Raw genomic sequence first — 19,615 nt, 5'->3', positions numbered from 1 at the left:
TTTTCTATGGCAGTGTCCACCTCCGGCCCAAACAACTGCTGTCCGTTAAATGGCATATTCAAGACAGCTTGTTGTATTTCCGGCTTGAATCCTGAGGTTCTTAGCCATGCGTGCCTCCGTATGGTCACTGCTGTATTTACAGTCCTAGCAGCTGTGTCGGCTGCATCCATTGCTGAACGTATCTGATTGTTCGAGATACTCTGGCCTTCCTCCACCACTTGTTGTGCTCTTTTTTGGAACTCTTTGGGCAGGTGTTCTATGAAATGTTGCATTTCATCCCAATGAGCCCTATCATATCTCGCCAGCAATGCCTGTGAGTTGGCAATGCGCCATTGGTTGGCTGCCTGTGCCGCAACCCTTTTCCCTGCTGCGTCGAACTTGCGACTTTCTTTGTCTGGAGGTGGGGCATCTCCTGAGGTGTGTGAGTTCGCCCTTTTACGAGCTGCCCCTACTACCACTGAGTCTGGTGTTAATTGCTGTGTGATGTACACAGGGTCTGTTGGTGGCGCTTTGTACTTTTTCTCCACCCTTGGAGTTATGGCCCTGCCCTTCACAGGCTCCTGAAACACTTGTTTGGAGTGTTTGAGCATCCCTGGTAAAATAGGGAGACTCTGGTACTGGCTATGTGTGGACGACAGTGTATTAAAGAGAAAGTCATCCTCTATAGGTTCTGCGTGCAGGGTGACATTATGAAACGCAGCTGCTCTTGACACCACCTGTGTGTAGGCAGTGCTGTCCTCAGGTGGTGACGGTCTCGCCGAATAACAGTCGGGACTGTTATCTGATACAGGCGCATCATAAAGATCCCATGCGTCGGGATCATCCTGACTCATCCCTGTGTGAGTTGGGGACTGCATCATTGGTGGAGTAGCTACTGGTGATAGTTGTGGTGAGCTTTGTGGAGATGGTGGCGGAGTCACTTGTCTTGCCACCTTTGCCTGTGGCTGCTTGTCTTTCTCTTGGAAGGCAAGTTTTCTTTTCATTCGTATTGGAGGCAGAGTACTGATCTTCCCTGTGTCCTTTTGAATGTGGAGCCTTCTTTGAGTGTAATCTGGCTCCCCTGCCTCTAGTTCCTGTCCGAATCTGTGTCCTTGCATCTGTGAGGACAGGCCCTGTCCCTCGGTATATGAACTCGATTTCGGTTCCGAGGCCGGATGTTTCGGTATGGAAACTTTTTCGGCAGTCTTTTTCGGCTCCGAAGACACTTTCTTAATTTTCGGCGTACTGATCTCTCGATGCCGACTCATTTTGGTGCCGCCCTCTCGGTGTCGAGATAGCTCTGACCCGGTGTCTCGGGGTCGAGTCTGCTCTGTGCCGGTATCTCGACCGGAGTCGGATGACTTCGACACATGCATGCCCTTTTTCGGTGCCGATGAACGCTCACCTATTTTTCGGGTTAAGCCATGGCCTGCTGGCAGTGCCGTCCCCTGGGCTTTAGCGGTTTTCCCGTGAGTTTTGTGTTGTGACGTCTTACTCACGGTTTTCGGCGTCTGTTCGGAATCGACCTCGTCCGAGTCCGAATCCGCGATGGAGAAGGTTTCTTCCTCTTCCTCCAGGTGTCGTTGTCCTTTCGGCGCCTACGCCATTTGTAGTCTTCTTGCTCTTCGGTCTCTTACCGTCTTCCTCAACCGAAACCCTCGACAGGCCTCACAGGTATCCTCTTTGTGTTCTGGAGACAAACACAAATTACAGACCAGATGCTGATCTGTATAAGGATACTTGTTGTGACATTCGGGGCAGAAGCGGAATGGGGTCCGTTCCATTAGCCTTGAAGATGCACGTGGTCGGGCCCACCAGGCCCCGCCGGTGAATCGAAAACCCCGAAGGGCCACCGGAGCTCTTCAAAATTTGGTGTCGATCTGTTGTAACTAACCCGATACCGAACGCAAACAATACCGTCAAATATTCAGAGATTTTAACTAACTTTCCGAACCGAAACACGGAGCGAAAAGGAACACGTCCGAACCCAATGGCGGAAAGAAAACAATCTAAGATGGAGTCGACGCCCATGCGCAATGGAGCCGAAAGGGGAGGAGTCCCTCGATCTCGTGACTTGAAAAATACTTCTTCGAAGAAAAACAACTTGTAACACTCCGAGCCCAACACTAGATGGCGGGATGTGCACAGCATGTGTATCTGCAGCTACACATGCCATCGAACATATATATATACATACTAAATTTACACATATTGCACGCTGTTGTTATACACCTCAGAGTTCCTTTGAAAAGCCTTTTTTTTTTTTTACTAATAGGTTTGTTGCCATTCAACAAATATTTACGAAACTTCCAAAAAACAGTTCATCCACCTCAGCTCCTTTCTGGAAAGATCCATCAAACAAGAGCAGAGAAAAGGGGAATGGAGCGGACCCAAAATACTTATTCCCTCATGTAATTTCCATAGGGATGCTTGAAACGTTATACAGAGAAAACTGCTGAATAGAATTTCACAAAATTTGACAGAAAGCTAGATCTTTAGTCAAAGTGTGCTTAATAAAAATAGCAATATCTATCTCTGTGGGGGTCCGTACGCAGTTGACTGCTCACAAGGGGTGGCTGCCCAATTGGGGATGGGCCAGAGATGCTCACAAAAACAATGCAATGCCATGCGAAAACTTAGTGGCCATTTCTTTGGAAAATGTGCTCTCTGTAAATGAGAGTGCACTACCACATGTTGCTTTAGTTACATTAAATAAAATAGCCCACCTCGTGCCTTAAAGCTAAATGGGTCCCAAACATTTGTTGTTCTAAATATTTTGTTGTGATTCTAAGATCTTGGGAAGCACTGTCTGGAGAATTGCCTGGAAAGGGACGTTTAAAAGGAGGACCACCCTAAATCGGTTCTGAGAGTGAAGACAGTAGATCCACATCTCCTATATGCTTTACTATATTAGCTATACACTGGCCTGCTTGTTGATCCAGTTCCAAGTTCTGAATTACATTTCCAATAAAGGGAGTGTTCTGTAAAGTGCTCATTGCGCGAGTGTGCATCCACAGGTGGTGTCTGCCTGACAGCAAGCTTTCTAGAGGTTAATAAACATCACCGGAAGTCTTGCCTTGCTAAAAGAAGCTGTTCATATGACCTGAGGTGTCTAGAAGTAATCCTCCCTGCTGAGAGATGCAAGAAGCCTGCAAAACCTGTGACAGACTTAAAAGAATCAGAAGCTGCAGGACCTCAGCGCCTGTGGGGTCTCCCAGAGGAAGGAGGCGAGCCATATGAATGCCCCAGCTGTTGGTGGGCATCAGACTCTGCAAGTGGTGGTTCCAGTTGGGAACCTTCAAGTTGACGCTGTTTGTGTCAGTTTGATCAAGAAGTACGGACATAGCTCGTCCTAAGCCACTGTTATTGAGGACGGTGACCAGGGCTCATCCTGTGCCAGTGTGACCAAGAAGTGCTACTTCACTCATCCACAGCTGCTGTGACCCACAGAAGGACACTGCCCATATGCACCGGCTCACCACCACCAGAATCTAGAAGCAAGCAGGAAGGCAACTGGGACCAGACTCGACCTATGTGGACCATCTTAATGTTACCTGAAATTCCTGAGCAGAAGGCCTCTGGCATATGCTACTGCCAGTGCTCCACACCATAACCTCACCAGAACTGAAGGTCGGGAGTGGGGAAGAGTGTTATCTCCTAGAAGCAAGAAATGGCGTGCAGTTGCCAGCTCACTGCAGACCCCAGCGCCGCATTTCAAACATCTGTATTTTGTTCATACCAAAAACTACTGAGAACTGTAATAAACTAAGTCCACTCAAAGTACTAGGGAGGAGGTAATCTGCATGTGAACCCTGATTCCTGCTAAAAGAGCTTTTCTCAGGCATAGCAGAGAACTACCTACTTTACAGAAGGAGGTGAACCTGGAGGGAGAGGAGTGGATAGCTATAACCCCAGCTCCCAGTTCACTAGATTGTGTCTGTTCCCTGTTACTTGTGTAGTTTCTAGGTTTTTTTATGTGATAAAGTCGTTTTTTAAATAAAGTAAAGTATTGACTTAGACGATCATTTATTGAGCTGCTTGGAGATTTAGTTCTGAGCTTGAGCAACCGCAAATTACCTCTCTAAGAAGCCTGTGACTGCTTGCTGTCACTGCCACTAAGAGTCAGTCGTATTTTGGCCCAGTTTGGAGAGCCATAGTAGGACAGACCTCAACACATTAGAGGCAAATGGATTTAAATCTAATGGTAGAGTTGTGGTAGCCCCGTCTTGCGCAATGGCCCCAGAATGGAGTCTGACAGTAGTAATCACTGTTGGGTGTGTTCTTTTCAACACAGGAAAGGGGACACATTCAGGACCGAGAGATATTCATAAACCAGCCATTCAGGTTTTTACCCCTTGTTCCATTTTCTTGAGCCCCCACGTTGCAATTTAATCTCCTCTCAGCTCAATGTGTCTAATTTCCCACATAAAAGGCCAAGCTAGCTGCCTGGAGCAACCGTCTTCTGTCCGACTGAACCTTATGGCATTGTCCGTTATACCTCCATCTACGGCACAGAGACATAGGGAAAAAGATCTTCGGCAAAGAGCCCCCTTTATGGGGAGCCCTTCAGACATTGCAGCACCGGTCTGACGAGGAGCATGCCCAATGATGAAGCATGACATCCAATTGGATGTGTGAGGGCTTTTGCTTCTAACAGAAGGGTTACGCTATGTCTTCTTTCTTCTTGCTGGAACAGTGTACCTTATTTTTGTGAACCTTATGAAATGTGATCACATCAACAGGCGTAAAAGCAGTAATCAGTACTTAATGGAGTTTTTTCTTTGTGTCGTCATGTAACTGGCGAGTCTGGTGTTCAGGCAAACGAGTGGCATTGGCTCTTGAATTACTAGCTAATAATTGTAGGGTCCCCAGCCTTTCTAAAGCTGATACTCTGGTATAGCTATTTCCCCCATCAATTTAGAATCTTCAAAAAGAGTCACCCAATCTGAATACATCATTCATAATGGAAAGTATAACAGTCTGATTGCTAAATCAAATGCTTCATTAAGCTTTTGATATGATAAGGTTGTCGTCTTTGTAATACTTGCTTTGACAGCCTAAGGATATTACTCAGTTAATATTATGAAGCCCGATGGGTGTTACAGGCTGAACTGCCCTACAGCTAATAAACACATTAATTGGTTACATATATATTCTGACCAAGGATTTCAATAAGTCCTCTCGATTTGTACCCACACTAGTTTAACTGGAACTTTCACTGCATACTATGGACCATTTGAGAACCATCTTAAAAAAAATTACCAGAACTTGTTAGATGTCCACATCCCTGATAGGAAGGTTTTTTGTAACTGAACTAGAACTGGTTTAAATTGTATACGGGGAACACAAAAGTCATAACTGCAGGAGTGACCAGCTTAAGGTGTAGCAGGGAATGTTTCTTTTGCCATACTAGTACAATTACAATTCCCCATGTTCACAGTAAGTAATATAGTAACACACCAGGACCGAAGGTTTAACATATAGATGCCGTTAATGTCCATAGTCAGAGTGTTTGTTCGCAATTTTACTCACTTCTGTCTGGGCAGCACATTAGTTCACCTCTGAATACAGAAAAGCCCTCTTCTTTGGGGCTGCAGTGATGTAAACCTATTAATTATTATTAACGAGTGAAAGGGTTGTTAAACCAAAAACCTCCATAGCTTTCACTGTTTAAAGGCATGCTCTGAACGTTACACAACCATTGTAGGTTGTTCGCCAAACTCGTTAGGCTGGCAAATTGCTGAAGTTAAATGATTCTTTCATAACCTTTCTTTGACTTATAAGACGCAATGAAATATTGTCCTAAACAACGAAACCAGTATGACTTATAACCTTTTCAAATGCTAACCTGCTTTGGAATGTGCTGATGTGCCTAGAAATAACAAATGTTTAGTATGAATGACCTGCCATTATGAAGGGATGGAAAACGGTATCGGAAATTATACTTATGTATGTAATATTGTTCTTGCACAGTTTAAGAGAGTGTGGGGAAAGAGACGCATGTATACAACACTTCTGTCTATCAAACACTGTTATTGTACAAATCTGCAACCTATCAAGAAAAATGTTTACAAATGTTAATAGTTGTTACATCTGTAACTGTACAAAAAGGTGTCTGAGGGAAAGGATAGAGAGATGAGACCCCTGAGAGAGAATAGACCATTGTTGTTGTTTGCGGTATTCTTAGATTGCCATAGAAGAGAAGGTGATTATCGAAGACCCATGAGACGCCAATATTGATGACCACCTTCACTGCGTAAGCTGCCTGGCCTTTGGGTTATTTGAGTATGAAATAATTATTCATTCCGCTGTAGAGTACTTTAGCATTGTACTGAAATAGAGAGGACTCGATAAAAGTGTTACAGTGTAGAAAGATAACAGTAAGCACTTGGAGCTGATAGATGTAGGAAACTGTGTTAGAGCAGTAAAGAATACTTTTTAACCTATTTGGGAAATGTTCTCAGACTGAACTGACTTGTTTCCATAAAGGTTATTTCATTCTGTAAAGTAGGGACGAACAGAATAGGGACAGATTCAGGACACACTTAATACATGTTTCTGTATGACTTTATTGATTATTAAAGATTTACCACTAATTGATTCTCACAATGAATATATTACAATTATATAAAATGCTCTTTAATTGACTTCAAGAAATAAAGACAATAATTACATTTGAAGTTTATAAATGTTTTTATTGAAGCTTATTAATGCCTAACAGCCACCTCAACGAAAGATCCCTGCTGAGGGCCTGATAACTGAAGAGTAAGTGGTAGCAGGGAAAAGTAGTTGTTCATTATAATTGAGATGGTGCTTCTGTAATGAGAGTGCACCTACACCAGCAACTAGGACAGAAACTCTCCGTGGCATCGGATGACAGGCCATTTGGATACAGAGGACAAAACCAGCCAATGCTCTGAGAATGTTGAGAAAATACCTCTACCAGACTAGACTGAAGGAGCTGAAAAAGGATGATGCTTCCACGTTTAAACCTGGATGCCTCGTTAAAAAGGGTTTTGAAAGTATTACATGCCTATCAAAGATGAGGCAGTTGGAGTTAGTGTTGCTACAATTCAGCATAATGGATGAAGTAGCATACCCATAATGTCTCTCTCGCTCTGTATTTATTGCTCTGTCTTCTCCCACTGAGAAACAGCCACATATCCTTTGAGGGGGACAGATGCTGGGAGTCCACAAAGAAGGTTAGCAGAACTAGCAAAATAGGAAGAGCAGGGAGTTTTGTTTTTGCCAAGAAGAATGGTACTAATGAAAAACTAAAGATAAATGTATACAATTCTGCTGAATGTATATTTCTGATGGCTCATTGAAGGTAAAGAGGTGTCATCTTGTATTCGCTGATCCTTGCACGGACACTTGGATTTTGGATCCAGCTAGGAGTAGACTTAATGGCTCCTCATAGATTAGGGTTTGATATTTGCATAGTTCACTGTTTCTTATTACTTTACTACAGGATCGACTGAAATCTTGAAGGGAAACAAAACTTGCTTTTTGATTGGAATTGGTTACTTGTAAATACATTTCTGGATCTAAATTAAAATTGAAGGTCACAAGCTAGGTTCCATTCTGCAAAGCAGTGTACTGCAAGTGGCATATAAATATTTCAATCTTTTACAAAGGCTTCTGTTCTCCTGTCTGGGTCTATGGAGCACTGTTGCTGAGAAAAATCCTCAGCACGATCAGCTGATTGTGAAAAACTAACGGTGTAAATGTGAACATTTACTAATGATTACTCACGGGCCAAATCTGATTTCATATTAGGTTTGCGGGGTGGTGCAAATCTGTACTATGGTTTATTGAGTGATTGTGAAGGTATGGCCATGTACTTGAAACTTTTAAGCAGTGGTGCAAATGTTTGTGACCACTCAAAATTGCTGACTGCAAATCTTACCATGCATTCAAGGTTACTGCGTGATGGTGGTAACTAGCACCAAAGTTTACTGAGATATTGCTCAAGTCTAAACAGGCAGTTAGAAATTGATTTTAGACAAAATATTGGAAAAAATATTGTGTGGACTAAATATTGTGTCAAGAATATTGTGCACAAACATATTGTGAAGGTAAGTTTCATTAGGTAAGCAACGTTTTACTACATATACCTCCACATATATATACCCTGACCATATGTATATCCTTAAGGTACGTGAATGTAGTAAAGGTATACTTATCAATAGGATATTACAGTCCTCAATATTTTTCACACAATATTTTATCCACACTATACTCTGTTACTGATATTCTGTCAGTGATGCGTTACAAATAATGAGTGATGAGGCAAATCTGAATATACATTAAGGACTAGGATCAATAGTTCAAATCTGAACTTGCATAAGGATGGTAATTCGTAGCATACTTTAGGCACTCTTGAGACATTTGTGGCCCTCGCCTGTGTAATGCGGGAATTGGCATAGTGGCCATAACTCTTGAAATATTGCAGTCACTCTTGGCCTTTTTTGCCCTCTGCTGGTGCAAATAGTGGTAATTCTATATATATAGTTGGAATTTTCGGCATAATGGTGTCCAGCAGACTGTGATATCTACCCTGGCTTTAAATGTGTGGCATTGTTATAATGTTACTACTGCTACCTGAGTCCTGAGTGTTTAAGACTGGTGTAACCTCTCTGTATCCATCCAATCACTCATTCATCTGCAGATCTATCCACTCACTCGCCTATCATGCACCATTCACCCATGAACACACACAATGAATGCACATGGATGCACTCAGTCTCTCGCTCATTCATCCTTCTATGCACTCAATAATCTGCCAAACCACATGCTGATATTTATGCTCAATTATCTATACGTACAAACACACACAAAACCTTGCCAGTCATTGAAGAAGAGATGTTGCTTGTGCAATTCTGCGACCAACTGGCTTAGCCAGTGCTTGCTATTACAGTCCTGAACCAAGCCAAGAATGCCACAGATCTCTGAGTGATAAACTGTGGGTTGCATTTATGTGCCAATGCCTTCTTTTTCACACACTATTCTTTTTGTGCTAGATTAAAGATGTATTTTTGCGAGCACAGGCCAAATGAAATAAACATTTACCAGCGAGAAACAAAAAGTATACCTTATCGCCACAGAGCTCTAAGTATGTGCCCTCAAATCCTCGTTTCTTCGCCCAACCAGGCATGACTTCTGCATCAGGAACAACAATTCCAACCAAAAAAGCCTGCAAGTTAATTAGAAAATATAAATGTGGATAGCAAATAGAGAATCAAGCGGAGTTATATACTGTTAGAAAGCTCGTCCCATAATATTATGGTTATTACATTTCATTAGTTCAACGTATATCAATTATATCGTAAAAACAGATAATCAAAGCAAAAGGGAAATATTGTTATCTAAAGGTATATCTCATATTTAATTCACAAAAACCTAAGTAGTTGTAGTATATCTCAGTGCTTCATTTTTAAGCCTTTTTTGGACAGTTCTACATCCTGAGAATGTATATAATACCAAACAATTATGTGGTACGCAGAGAAAGTCTTCAGTAGATTACATTAAGCATGTAGTCAAATTCCGGATTTGAGGCTTGGAAGTATTCCTAAACTGGCAGACCCCTTACATATCTTCGTTTCTTAAAGTCTGGGTGTACAGCGCAGCTCCTGCTGAACTATTGTCAGTACTTCTACATGAATATATCATGGCCTTTGGCTCCACTCATATCACTACTTCTTTCTGACTTATTCTGTTGGCTGATTGGTGTATCATTCTGCCTTTGAAGAAGGGTTAATCTGAACACTTTGCTCACTCATCACACGCTTCATCACATTCAATTATTTAACTTTCTGTGGATTTTTCATAGAAAGCAATATCCTTGCAATTTTTCCACCACTGGCAATGCCAATAGGACTAATGCTAATGTGATGAACAATATCTGCGCATGAATTTGATTCCTGTTTTTACGCATGTTGGCACGTTAAACCCAAAACGAATGGCTTTGCCTGTGCTTCTTGGTTATTTTGCTGTAATATTCATTTACTTTCAGAATGTTGGTCAAAGATGTATTTAGACTACCCAAAAAAGTGGAATACATTTTAGGCAACGAATTTTATCAGTCCCTCTGCAAAAATGTTAGCTGAACCTCTGAGGACTTCCAAATTATGTGATGTTTAGGTTTTGTGGCCTCTTAATACAGGGAGACCAAACCACTAAACATTGTTGCTACCATCTTTACTCCATGGGTTCTCGAATGTAGGTGGTACTGTTTTTTTCCATAATGTCATGTAGTCTCTGCCTCCATTTTCAAGATAGGTGTTGTCGTAGCATGCCCTTGTGCTACAATTGGACTGTAAATCTCTGAATGCATTTTGAAAATCAGCGACAAATCACTCAGTTCAAATGCCATCTCTTGTACAGAGCTTTTAAACATAATGTATATTTGTTGCAGAGAAGTCTGTTTTTATAACCCAATTTCAGTCAGCATTGAAACAAAATCGCATGCACAGGGTTAAGGAAGTAGAGAAATTAAAAATGTAAATTTTCTCTTTTTTCCTTTTTTGCATTTCATTAAAAAAATATTTGCATCCTACGTTTCAGTAGGATGGGGGGACAAGTCTGTTGCCGCCACCATTGAGGTAGCTGAAGCACAGGCCGTAACATGCGGCCCTCTATGGAGCAAGAATATGGGGATGTGCAAATTCTACCAGTCAAATATGGATTACAGGTTGTGGGATTTTTGAAATGGCCCTTTCTGCAGGGTTATCCACAAACTTTTTGCCTTTCTCCTCCTATTTTCCTGACCCTCTTTTTGTTGGCTTTAGGACTCTGGGCACTTTACCGCTGCTGTGCTCTTGCCCCTAAAACTTGGCAAAATGGGCTCACACCGGTTTAGCTTATTTAATGTACCTGATCCAATGGACCACTGCCTGCTCTGAAAAAACGAAACCAAATGGTTTCATTTTTATTTTGTATTGCAACTCGTTTTCCTTTAAGGAAAACGGGCTGCAATACTAAAAAAAAAAACCTGCTTGATTGAAAAAGCAGTCACAGACATGGCGGTCTGCTGTCTCCAGCAGGCCACCATCCCTGTGAGTGCAGGGAATCTCAAGGGGATCGCAAATTGCGACCCACCTCATTAATATTAATGAGGTGGGTCTTTGCGACCCCCTTGAGATTGGCAGAAGGTGTATGAGACACCGTTCTGCATACGATTTTGCGAATCGGAAATTGCGAGTCACACCGACTCGCAATTTCCAATTCGCAAAATCGCTTTTTGCTACACCTGGCCCTAAGTACTGGAAAAAACTATAAAATATAATAGGAAACAACCATCAGCACCCTGGTTTTCACCAGTTCTAATAGCGTTTAAACAAAAATGTCGGAGAATGGAGACAGTGGAGACGAGATTATAGCGAGAAGAGTAAGAAGACATATCGAGGAGCAATCAGGAAATATTAAAACTTGATCCTGGAAGAAAAATCAAAATATTTTAGATCCAAAATAGAAAAGGCCTCAGACTCTCCTAGGGTGCTTTTCAAAATGGTACAATCTCTTTGCACTCCACGCTCTTCTCCTGGTCACCCTCCTAGCCAGGATTTTTGTAATAAATTAGCTGGCTTTTTTTTTTTTTTTAAACAAAGTCGAAGCAGTCTACAAAGAATTTAAGATTCAACTATTTCCATCTTTGAATCTAGCACAACACCCTCCTACCTTTCTCAATCAGCTGGCCTAGATCATTTTCCCCAATTGAGCATTGACGAAACGGTCAAGCTCATTAATCAAGTAAAATCTGGGGCACCATCGGATCCGTGTCCGCCCAACGTTGTACAGGCTGCGGCAGATTGCGTCGCACCAGCTCTGACTACCTTATTTAATTTGGTCCTCTTGACTGGCACTTTTACAGCCAGCTGGAAAAAGGTATCTATTTTGCCTCTGTTTAAAAAAAAACACCCTCATTAGATCCTAGCTTGGACAAAAACTACTGTCCTATTTCTAGACTCTTTTCCATTACTGGAAAAACATGTACATTTGCATATCAGACTATCTTGAAGAAAATACTCTACTGGAAACAACGCACGGAGGCTCCAGGCCAGGTTTCAGTACTGCAATAGCTTTAATTGCCATCTCAGAAGAAATCCAAACTATAAAGGATAAAGGAGGGAGAGCAGCAGTGATCCTGCTTGATCTCTCTGCTGAATATGATATGGTCAGTCACTCTGTACTATTAAACAGCTTAACAAACATTGGCATTTCAGGTTCTGTTTACAAGCTTATGCCTCCTTCCTAGATGAAAGAGACAAGACAGTGGCCCTTGGGGATTTTCAACCTAAGTCTTTGCCCCTCCCGTGTGGGGTTCCCCAGGTGTCATCACTTAGTCCTACACTCTTCAATATTTACATGGCCCTTTGGCTAGACTAATTTTATCCTATGCTTTTGCTTCAGCAGCCTATACTGATGATACATAATCTTGGTCCCAGTTAATGCCGAAGAGGTAGCCGAGAGGTTTAATACCTGTATGAAAGCTATAGCTGGATGGATGATCTCTAACTGTTTAAAACTTAATTCAGATACAACTGAAGTACTCATTTTCGGTAAAGATTCCACTTTTTGGGGCCACTCATCATGGCCCCCCTCCAATCCAAGCCGGATCCGTGTGGCATCGTCAGTGTCGTTGGAGCCGTCTGTGACGTCCTGGTCGCCTATGAAGGCGTTACCCAGGCATCGTACGCCAGTTCTTTTACTCACAAACTTCCACACCAGAAATGCAGAGTCACGGATAGAACCAACAGTTCGTCTGTGCAAAACTAGGGCCCTAAAAGGGATAAACCCTGACCCTACTAGACATATCCGCAGAGCGGGGAGGCATGGGATGGTTGAAGGAATCTGCAGCTAGATAGACTCTACCAGATAATGCATTACCGAAGGTACGTAACTTGTTCCTCTGATAGAGACTTCTAGCTGCAGAATACTTTAGAACTGATACCCAAGCCATAACCTCCTGGTGGTGGGCTGTGGATAACTCAATTTACACTAAAAAGTCCTGTAGGACCGAATGGGAAGTGTCCGTCTCTCCGTACCTGATTGTCCAGGCAATAATGTTTAGCGAACGTGTGCAAGGATGCCCACTTCGCTGCCTGACAGATATCTAGGACAGGAACACACTGAGCTAGCGCAATGGTAGCAGCTTTGCCCCTGGTAGAATGAGCCCTCCAGCCTTCAGGAGGCTGCTTCCTGGCCACTGTGTAGCAGATCTTGATACAGAGAATGACCCAGCGCAAAATGGTTGGCTTCTGCGCTGCCTGACCCTTCTTTGCTCCCACCTACCCCACAAATTGTTGTTCATCCACCCAGAACTCTTTTGTTCGGTCAGGGTAGAACGAAAACGCTCTTTTTGGGTCCAGCCGATGGACTCGCTCCTCTTCTTTAGAGGGATGCGGTGGAGCAAAGAAGGTGGGCATGGTGATATTCTGACCCAGATGGAATGGAGTCACCACTTAAGGAGGAAAGAGGCATGAGTTCTGAGAACCACCTTGTCTGGAATCATAGTGAGATATGGTGGCTTGGATAAAAGAGCCTGCATCTCACTCACCCTCCTAGCGGATGTTATTGCCACTAAGAAGGCTGTTTTGATGGTGAGCATCCGGAGGGAGCAGTTGTGTAAGGGTGCAAAAGGAGCACACATAAGAAATGTCAGGACCAGATTTAAGCCATAAGGCATAACAAAGGGCGTGGGGGAAACATATGTATAAGCCCTTTAAGGAATCTATGTACAATGGGAGATTCGAAAAGTGAAGGCTGATCAGGTAGGCAGAAAAATAGCCCTTGAGAGTACCCAAGGTACGGGATAGTATAAAGGGAAGGATATCAGAAAGAGAAGCAGAAAGAGGATCAATACACCTTTCTGTACAATAATATACAAAGCGTTTTCAACGGCAGGCGTATACTCTTTTAGTGGAGGGATGCCTGGCTGCTAAAATAACTTTACGGACTTCAGGAGGAAGGTCAAAAGCCATCAACTGTCGCCGCTCAATCAGCACGTATGTAGACGCACAGTTTACAGGTTCGAGTGGAAAACCTTCCTCTGCTGCTGCGACAGAAGATCCTCCCGAAGGGGCAAACTGATTGGAGGATTGATGCTCATTTTCAGAAGCCTGGGATAACAAACTCACCTTGCCCTATCTGGAGCCACTAGGATTACTTGGGCCCGGTCATTCTTGATGATCTTGAGAACTCTGGGAAGAAGTGATATGGGCGGACAGGTGTACAGGAGGCCTGAATTCCACTTGTGATGAAAACCGTCACTGAGTGACTGCCACCTTGGCAACTCCAACGCTCAATACTGCTGACAATGCACGTTCTATGCAGAGGCGAACAGATCTAACCAAGGCTCTCCCCACTGCTGAAAGGGTCCTTGCGCCACCTCCCGGTGGAGATACCATTCTTGATCCGCTAGGCACCGATGGCTGAGTACATCCGCCCTGATGTTCAGAGAACCTTTCCAGGTGTTGAACCACCAGGGTTGTGCCCTGCTGTTCCAGCCATGTCCAGAGTCACAGAGCCTCTTGACAAAAGTTCCATGACCCCACACTGCCCTGCTTGTTGTAGTACAACATTGCAGTGTTTTTGTCCGGAAACACCTGCATTATTTTCCCTTTTTACAACAGGAAGAAATACCTTCAATACCAGTCGGATCACCTGGAACTCCAGTAAAATGATATAGAGTCCAGATTCCGCCAGAGACGAAAGACCTCTGATCTCTGCCTTTCCCAGATGGCCGCTCCATCCCAGAAGTGACGCACCTGTCATTACTGTGAGATCTGGTTGGGGAAAGGAAAGGAGTCTGCCTCTGACCCGATCGCAGTTCACTAATCACCACTGCAGGTCTTGTGCAGTTCCCTCCAGGATCTGAACCGTCAGTAAGATTCCCATGATGCTGCGCCCACTGGAACTTCAGGTCCCACTGCAGAACCCCCATTTGCCATCTGGCATTCTTGACTAACATGATGCAGGAGGCCATGAGTCCCAACAGCCTCAGAGTCTGTCTCACCAGAATCCAATGTAGAGGCCTAAACATCGGTATCATAACCTGAATATCCTGGACTTGCTGCTACGGAGGATAAGCCTGAACTGCACTGTGTCCAGAATGGCTACAATGAAAGGGAGCTTCTCAGAGGAAGTCAGGTGTGACTTTGGCACATTTATAGTGAACCCCAGCAAATGCAGGAGGTGTGTCGTCATCTGAAGGTGTTTGACGAGAGCCTGGGGCATAGGAGACTTCACTAACCAGTTGTTGAGGTAAGGGAAGGCTGAAATCCCTAAACTGCGCAGATGAGCTGCTACCACCCCCATCACTTTGGTGAACACCTGAGGGGCACTGGTGAGACCGAATGGGAGCACGGTAAACTGAAAATGCTTGTGGCCCACCTTGAACTGCAGGTAGGGCCTTTGGGCAGGCAGAATGGGGATGTGAAAATATGCATCTTGCAAGTCCAACGCAACCATCCAGTCTCCTTGGTCTAGGGCAGACAAGACCTGAGCAAGAGTGAGCAGCTTGAATTTCTCCTTTTTGAGGAAGAGATTGACATAAATTTAATCTTCCCTCCAACTGGACGCGTGTGGTCTTGCAGAATCACTAGAAGGACTTGGGCGCTGTGGAAGAGGGGGGCTGGGTGGTGGCCGACCTCTGGCTAGACTCTCTGGGTCTGAAGGTACCACAACCTCATCTTTGCACTGGATGCTGAGTTGACGGAGGACAGTGGCTGACTTGTGGGTGGCGTGGTACCACATCCCTTTTGAAGTCCGAAAGGGGCAAAAGGCAGATTGATGGTGAGCAAGTGCCAAGAGGCTGAAGGATTTGGCTGTAGCCCAAGAGTCCTTGAAATGCTCCAGTGTTGAGTCTGCCTTTTCTCCAGATAGGTGGGATCCATCGAAGGGCATGTCCATAAGGTTTGCCTGGACGTCCCCACAAAAACACAGACATACCTAGCCAGGAGTGGAGTTGAAGGGCTGTTGATGAAATCACCCTACCCAGAGAGTCGGTCGTCTCCAAACCACACCGTATCGTAAAGTTTGCTGGATCTCTCCCATCTTTTACAGCTTGTGTAAGAGTGTCCCGCGTGCCCTCCGGGACCTGGGGCAGCACCTGAGCCACCGTATTCCATAAGGCATGGGAAAAACGGCCCAATAGGCATGAGGTGTTTATGGACCTCAATGCCAGGCTAGAGGAAGAAAACATTTTCTTTCCAAGCTGATCCAGCCTCTTGGATTCCCTATCCAGGGGAGCGGAAGGGAAGGCACCATGGGAAGTGTAGGTCTGGACTACCAAGCTATCTGGGGTGGGGTGTTGGGTGAGGAAACTAGAACATATGGGGCTGATTGTCCTATAAACAGGAACCCGTGTGCTGGGTAACATCGGCTTCGATGTTGAAACACCTGGCTGAAGCACCTCAGTCAGGAGGTTAGTATTGACTGGCACCATAGGCAAATCTAGGTCCAAGACCTCAGGTGCACTACAAACCACCATGAAGCTCCCTCCTCTGTAGCCACAGTAGGAGGTGAGAGCATGCCAATATCTGGAGAAGTATCTAATCCACTGGCTTCCCCTAGTTCCTCATACCAGACCATATGCTCCAATCCATACTCTAAAGGGTCATATGAACACTCCTATTCCTCCCCTGATTGATCAAAATAAGCCTCAGGCACTGATCTGGCCTGTTGGTGCCATCGAAGTTGGAATCGGCATTGGACAACGTTGTTCCGGCTCATCTGGGATAAGGATGGGGCTCGTTCCACCAGTGGGTCCGGCGGAGAGGGGAGCATCAACGTCAGGAGCAACACCGGTGGAGGCTGACTCTGTGTACTCGGCGTCACCCCTGATCCAGTATCAGATCCTGGAGTCCCCCACGGTGCTGAGGCTGAAGCCACCGGTGTCGAATCCGATGGGTCCCCTACTGACCCCGCGGGGCCTGAAGGCATGCCAGCGTGGGCAGCCCACTCAAATATGAAGCGCATGGCATCATAAAACTCTGCGTTGAGCGCGGTCTCTCCGGCTCCCGGAAAGGGGGTGGTGGAGGCTCGAAGTCAGCCCTACGATCGGTTCTGCGGAACCGTGCCCGGAACACCGTCATTCCTGAGACGCTTTATCGGCCAACGGGTGTGGCGAAGTCGAAGTCTGCTTGGACTTCTTCTTTTTCTTCTTGTGCTTCTTCCCTGAGTGCCCGGAGGACCTATAGTGAGAAGAAGAGGACTTAGGTCTCCTGGAGAGGTCCTGCGACCTCCTCCTCAATTGGGACAGTAACATCCTAGGAGTCGCACCAACGGAAGTCAACTGCTGCACCGCCATAAGCTTCAGAGACCGCTCTCTCAAAGCTTTTGGGGTCATGGCCAGGCAGTCAGAATACGACTTCGAGTAGTGGTCTTTGACGAGGCACCGGAAACATACCTGATGGGGGTCATTCACCAACATGGCATGATGGCAGGTGCCAAATGGCATGACTCCCATCTCCTTGATGCCATCCTCCACAGACTTCGAAGACTCAACAAAAAAGGTAAAAAAAGGCCTGCCAAAAAAGGCAGAGGTTAGTTCGAATCTGGACCTGTGCTTAACGGGCATCGAAGGAAAAGAACGGACGTACACCTGCCTGGGTTGCATGCGGATCTGAACGACGCCACCTAATCGCGCGTGCAGGGTAATGCTCAGCAAAACATTCTGTATTCCAAGCTTACACCAGGAAATTCTAAGGTAAGAAATCTGCAGCTAGAAGTCCCTATTAGATCTATCTGTTAAGGAGCAGGTTAACAAGCTTTAATCTTTCTGTTTCTTACAACTGAAGACTACAAAGAAGGTGGTTACTTACATTCCCTTCAAGCATCAGAAATCTGTAATGCTGGCTGGGGTCATGTCTAAGATCGATTACTGTAATGCCTTATATGTGGGAGCAAGACAAGCAGTACTTAAAAAACTACAGTTACTGCAAAATGCAGCTGCACGTCATCTCAAGAAAGTGCCAAAGTGTATGTCAGCAGCAAATGCTTTAAAAGACCTCCACTAGCTTCCAATAAAAATCAGGTTGCTTTTAAAGCACTGTGCCTGGCCCACAAAGCTGTATACAGTGTCAAATCTGGTTATCTAGCATAACAAATAGGTAGTACAATCGAGTTTCGACATTTGAGATCCTCTGCTTCCTAGCTGGTATCAGTTAGCAGGATAAATAAAGCGTTGTGGGGTGGCCGTGGTTTTGTCTAAACAGTTAGCCAACTATGGAATAAATTGCCACTCCATCTCAGAAATTAATCTAATCATCAGACATTTTGCAAGCTTTTAAAATCCTGGTTATATACATATTCTCTTCACTAGATTGTTTTTTCTTTTACCAGGTCCAGCGAAGTGGTGCTGTTAGAAATGGGGTCTCTAGTTGGCAGAGGTATACACCCTTGTCCAAGTAGGGACCACATTCCTGTGCCCACCCTCTGGTAGTTCGGCACTGAGCAGTCAGGCTTAGCTTAGAAGACAATGTGTAAAGTATTTGTGCAATAAATCATACAGTAACACAGTGAAAACACCACAAAAATACACTACACAGGTTTAGAAAAATAGATAATATTTACCTGAATAAAATAAGGTTAAAATGAGAAATATCCAATGAGCACAAGCTGAAATATCACTTTTAAAAGGTTTAAAAGAGTCTCATTCTTTAAAAATAAACAGTTGTCTCTTTGTTACACACAGTACCTGGTATGCGTCAAAAATAACGGTGCTTGGAGACAGCAAAGGAGGAGATGCTTGGAAAAATAAGATGTTGCGTCAAATTTTCTGACTCGGCACAGACAATACGTGGCTTCTTTCCACGAGGCAATGGAGTGGTGTCATTTTTCGGTGCGCAGTCTTGGTTCCTTATTGTGATGCGGGGATATTTTGACGCCCATGGATGATGCATAAAATTCTTGATGCACTGGAAGAAGGCACGGGCGCTGCATCGATCTGGCAGGCGATGCGTTGAATTTTTCCCCTCACAAGGCAGGCACTGCATCGAGTTTCCACTCGGGAAGTAGGTCTCCATCGTTTTGGTCGTCTGTGCGGCGATTTCTCAGTAACAAGGCAGGTTTTTCATCGTTTTTGGCAGGCGCTGTGTAAATTTTTGACGCACAAGTAGTTTCTCTGAAGAGATGAAGTCTTTGTTAGCATTGAGACTTCAGAAACAAGAGGCAAGCTCAATCCAAGCCCTTGGGGAGCACTTTTGGGGGAAGGGTCCTTCCAGCAAAGTCAGAGGCCAGCAGGGCAGAAGTCCTTCTCAGCAAAGCAGTCCAGATGAGTTCTTTGGGCTGTAAGGCAGTTCCTCTTGACAGGATGAAGGTGTAGGTCTAGAAGTGTTTGAGTTGGTGGAGTCAGAGACCCAGTTTATATACCCAAAAATGCCTTTGAAGTGGGGGAGACATCAAAGAGTGGTTTTGAAGTGCACAAGTTCCCCTTTCAGTCCAGTCCTGTCTGCCAGGCTCTTAGTGGGGGGTTGATCAGTCTATTTTGTGAAGGCAGACCACTGGCCTTTGAAATGTAAGTGTCAGGCCCTCCACCCTTCCAGGAAGACCCATTCAGTCTGCAGATGAATGCAGATGTGACTGAATGTCCTGTGTTTGTGGTTGTCTGGGTAAAATGCAGAACGGAGCTGTC

The 19,615-nt window shown here is 44.5% G+C and overlaps 1 protein-coding gene across 4 annotated transcripts in view; it reads right to left on the bottom strand.

Annotated features, from left to right (window-relative positions):
- The window catches only part of ACSL6 (acyl-CoA synthetase long chain family member 6), a 389,555-nt gene that overhangs the window by 43,726 nt on the left and 326,214 nt on the right, over positions 1-19,615 (bottom strand). For all 4 annotated transcript variants that reach the window (XM_069199190.1, XM_069199189.1, XM_069199191.1 and 1 more), the window contains exon 19: positions 9,074-9,175. In XM_069199190.1, coding sequence (XP_069055291.1) covers positions 9,074-9,175 — 102 coding nt within the window. The remainder of the gene's footprint in view (positions 1-9,073; positions 9,176-19,615) is intronic.

This window comes from Pleurodeles waltl, chromosome 7 (assembly GCF_031143425.1).
Source record: "Pleurodeles waltl isolate 20211129_DDA chromosome 7, aPleWal1.hap1.20221129, whole genome shotgun sequence".
Lineage (NCBI taxonomy): Eukaryota > Metazoa > Chordata > Amphibia > Caudata > Salamandridae > Pleurodeles > Pleurodeles waltl.
The sequence above is the reverse complement of the archived record's forward strand: the minus strand, read 5'-3'. Positions and strand labels throughout refer to the sequence as shown.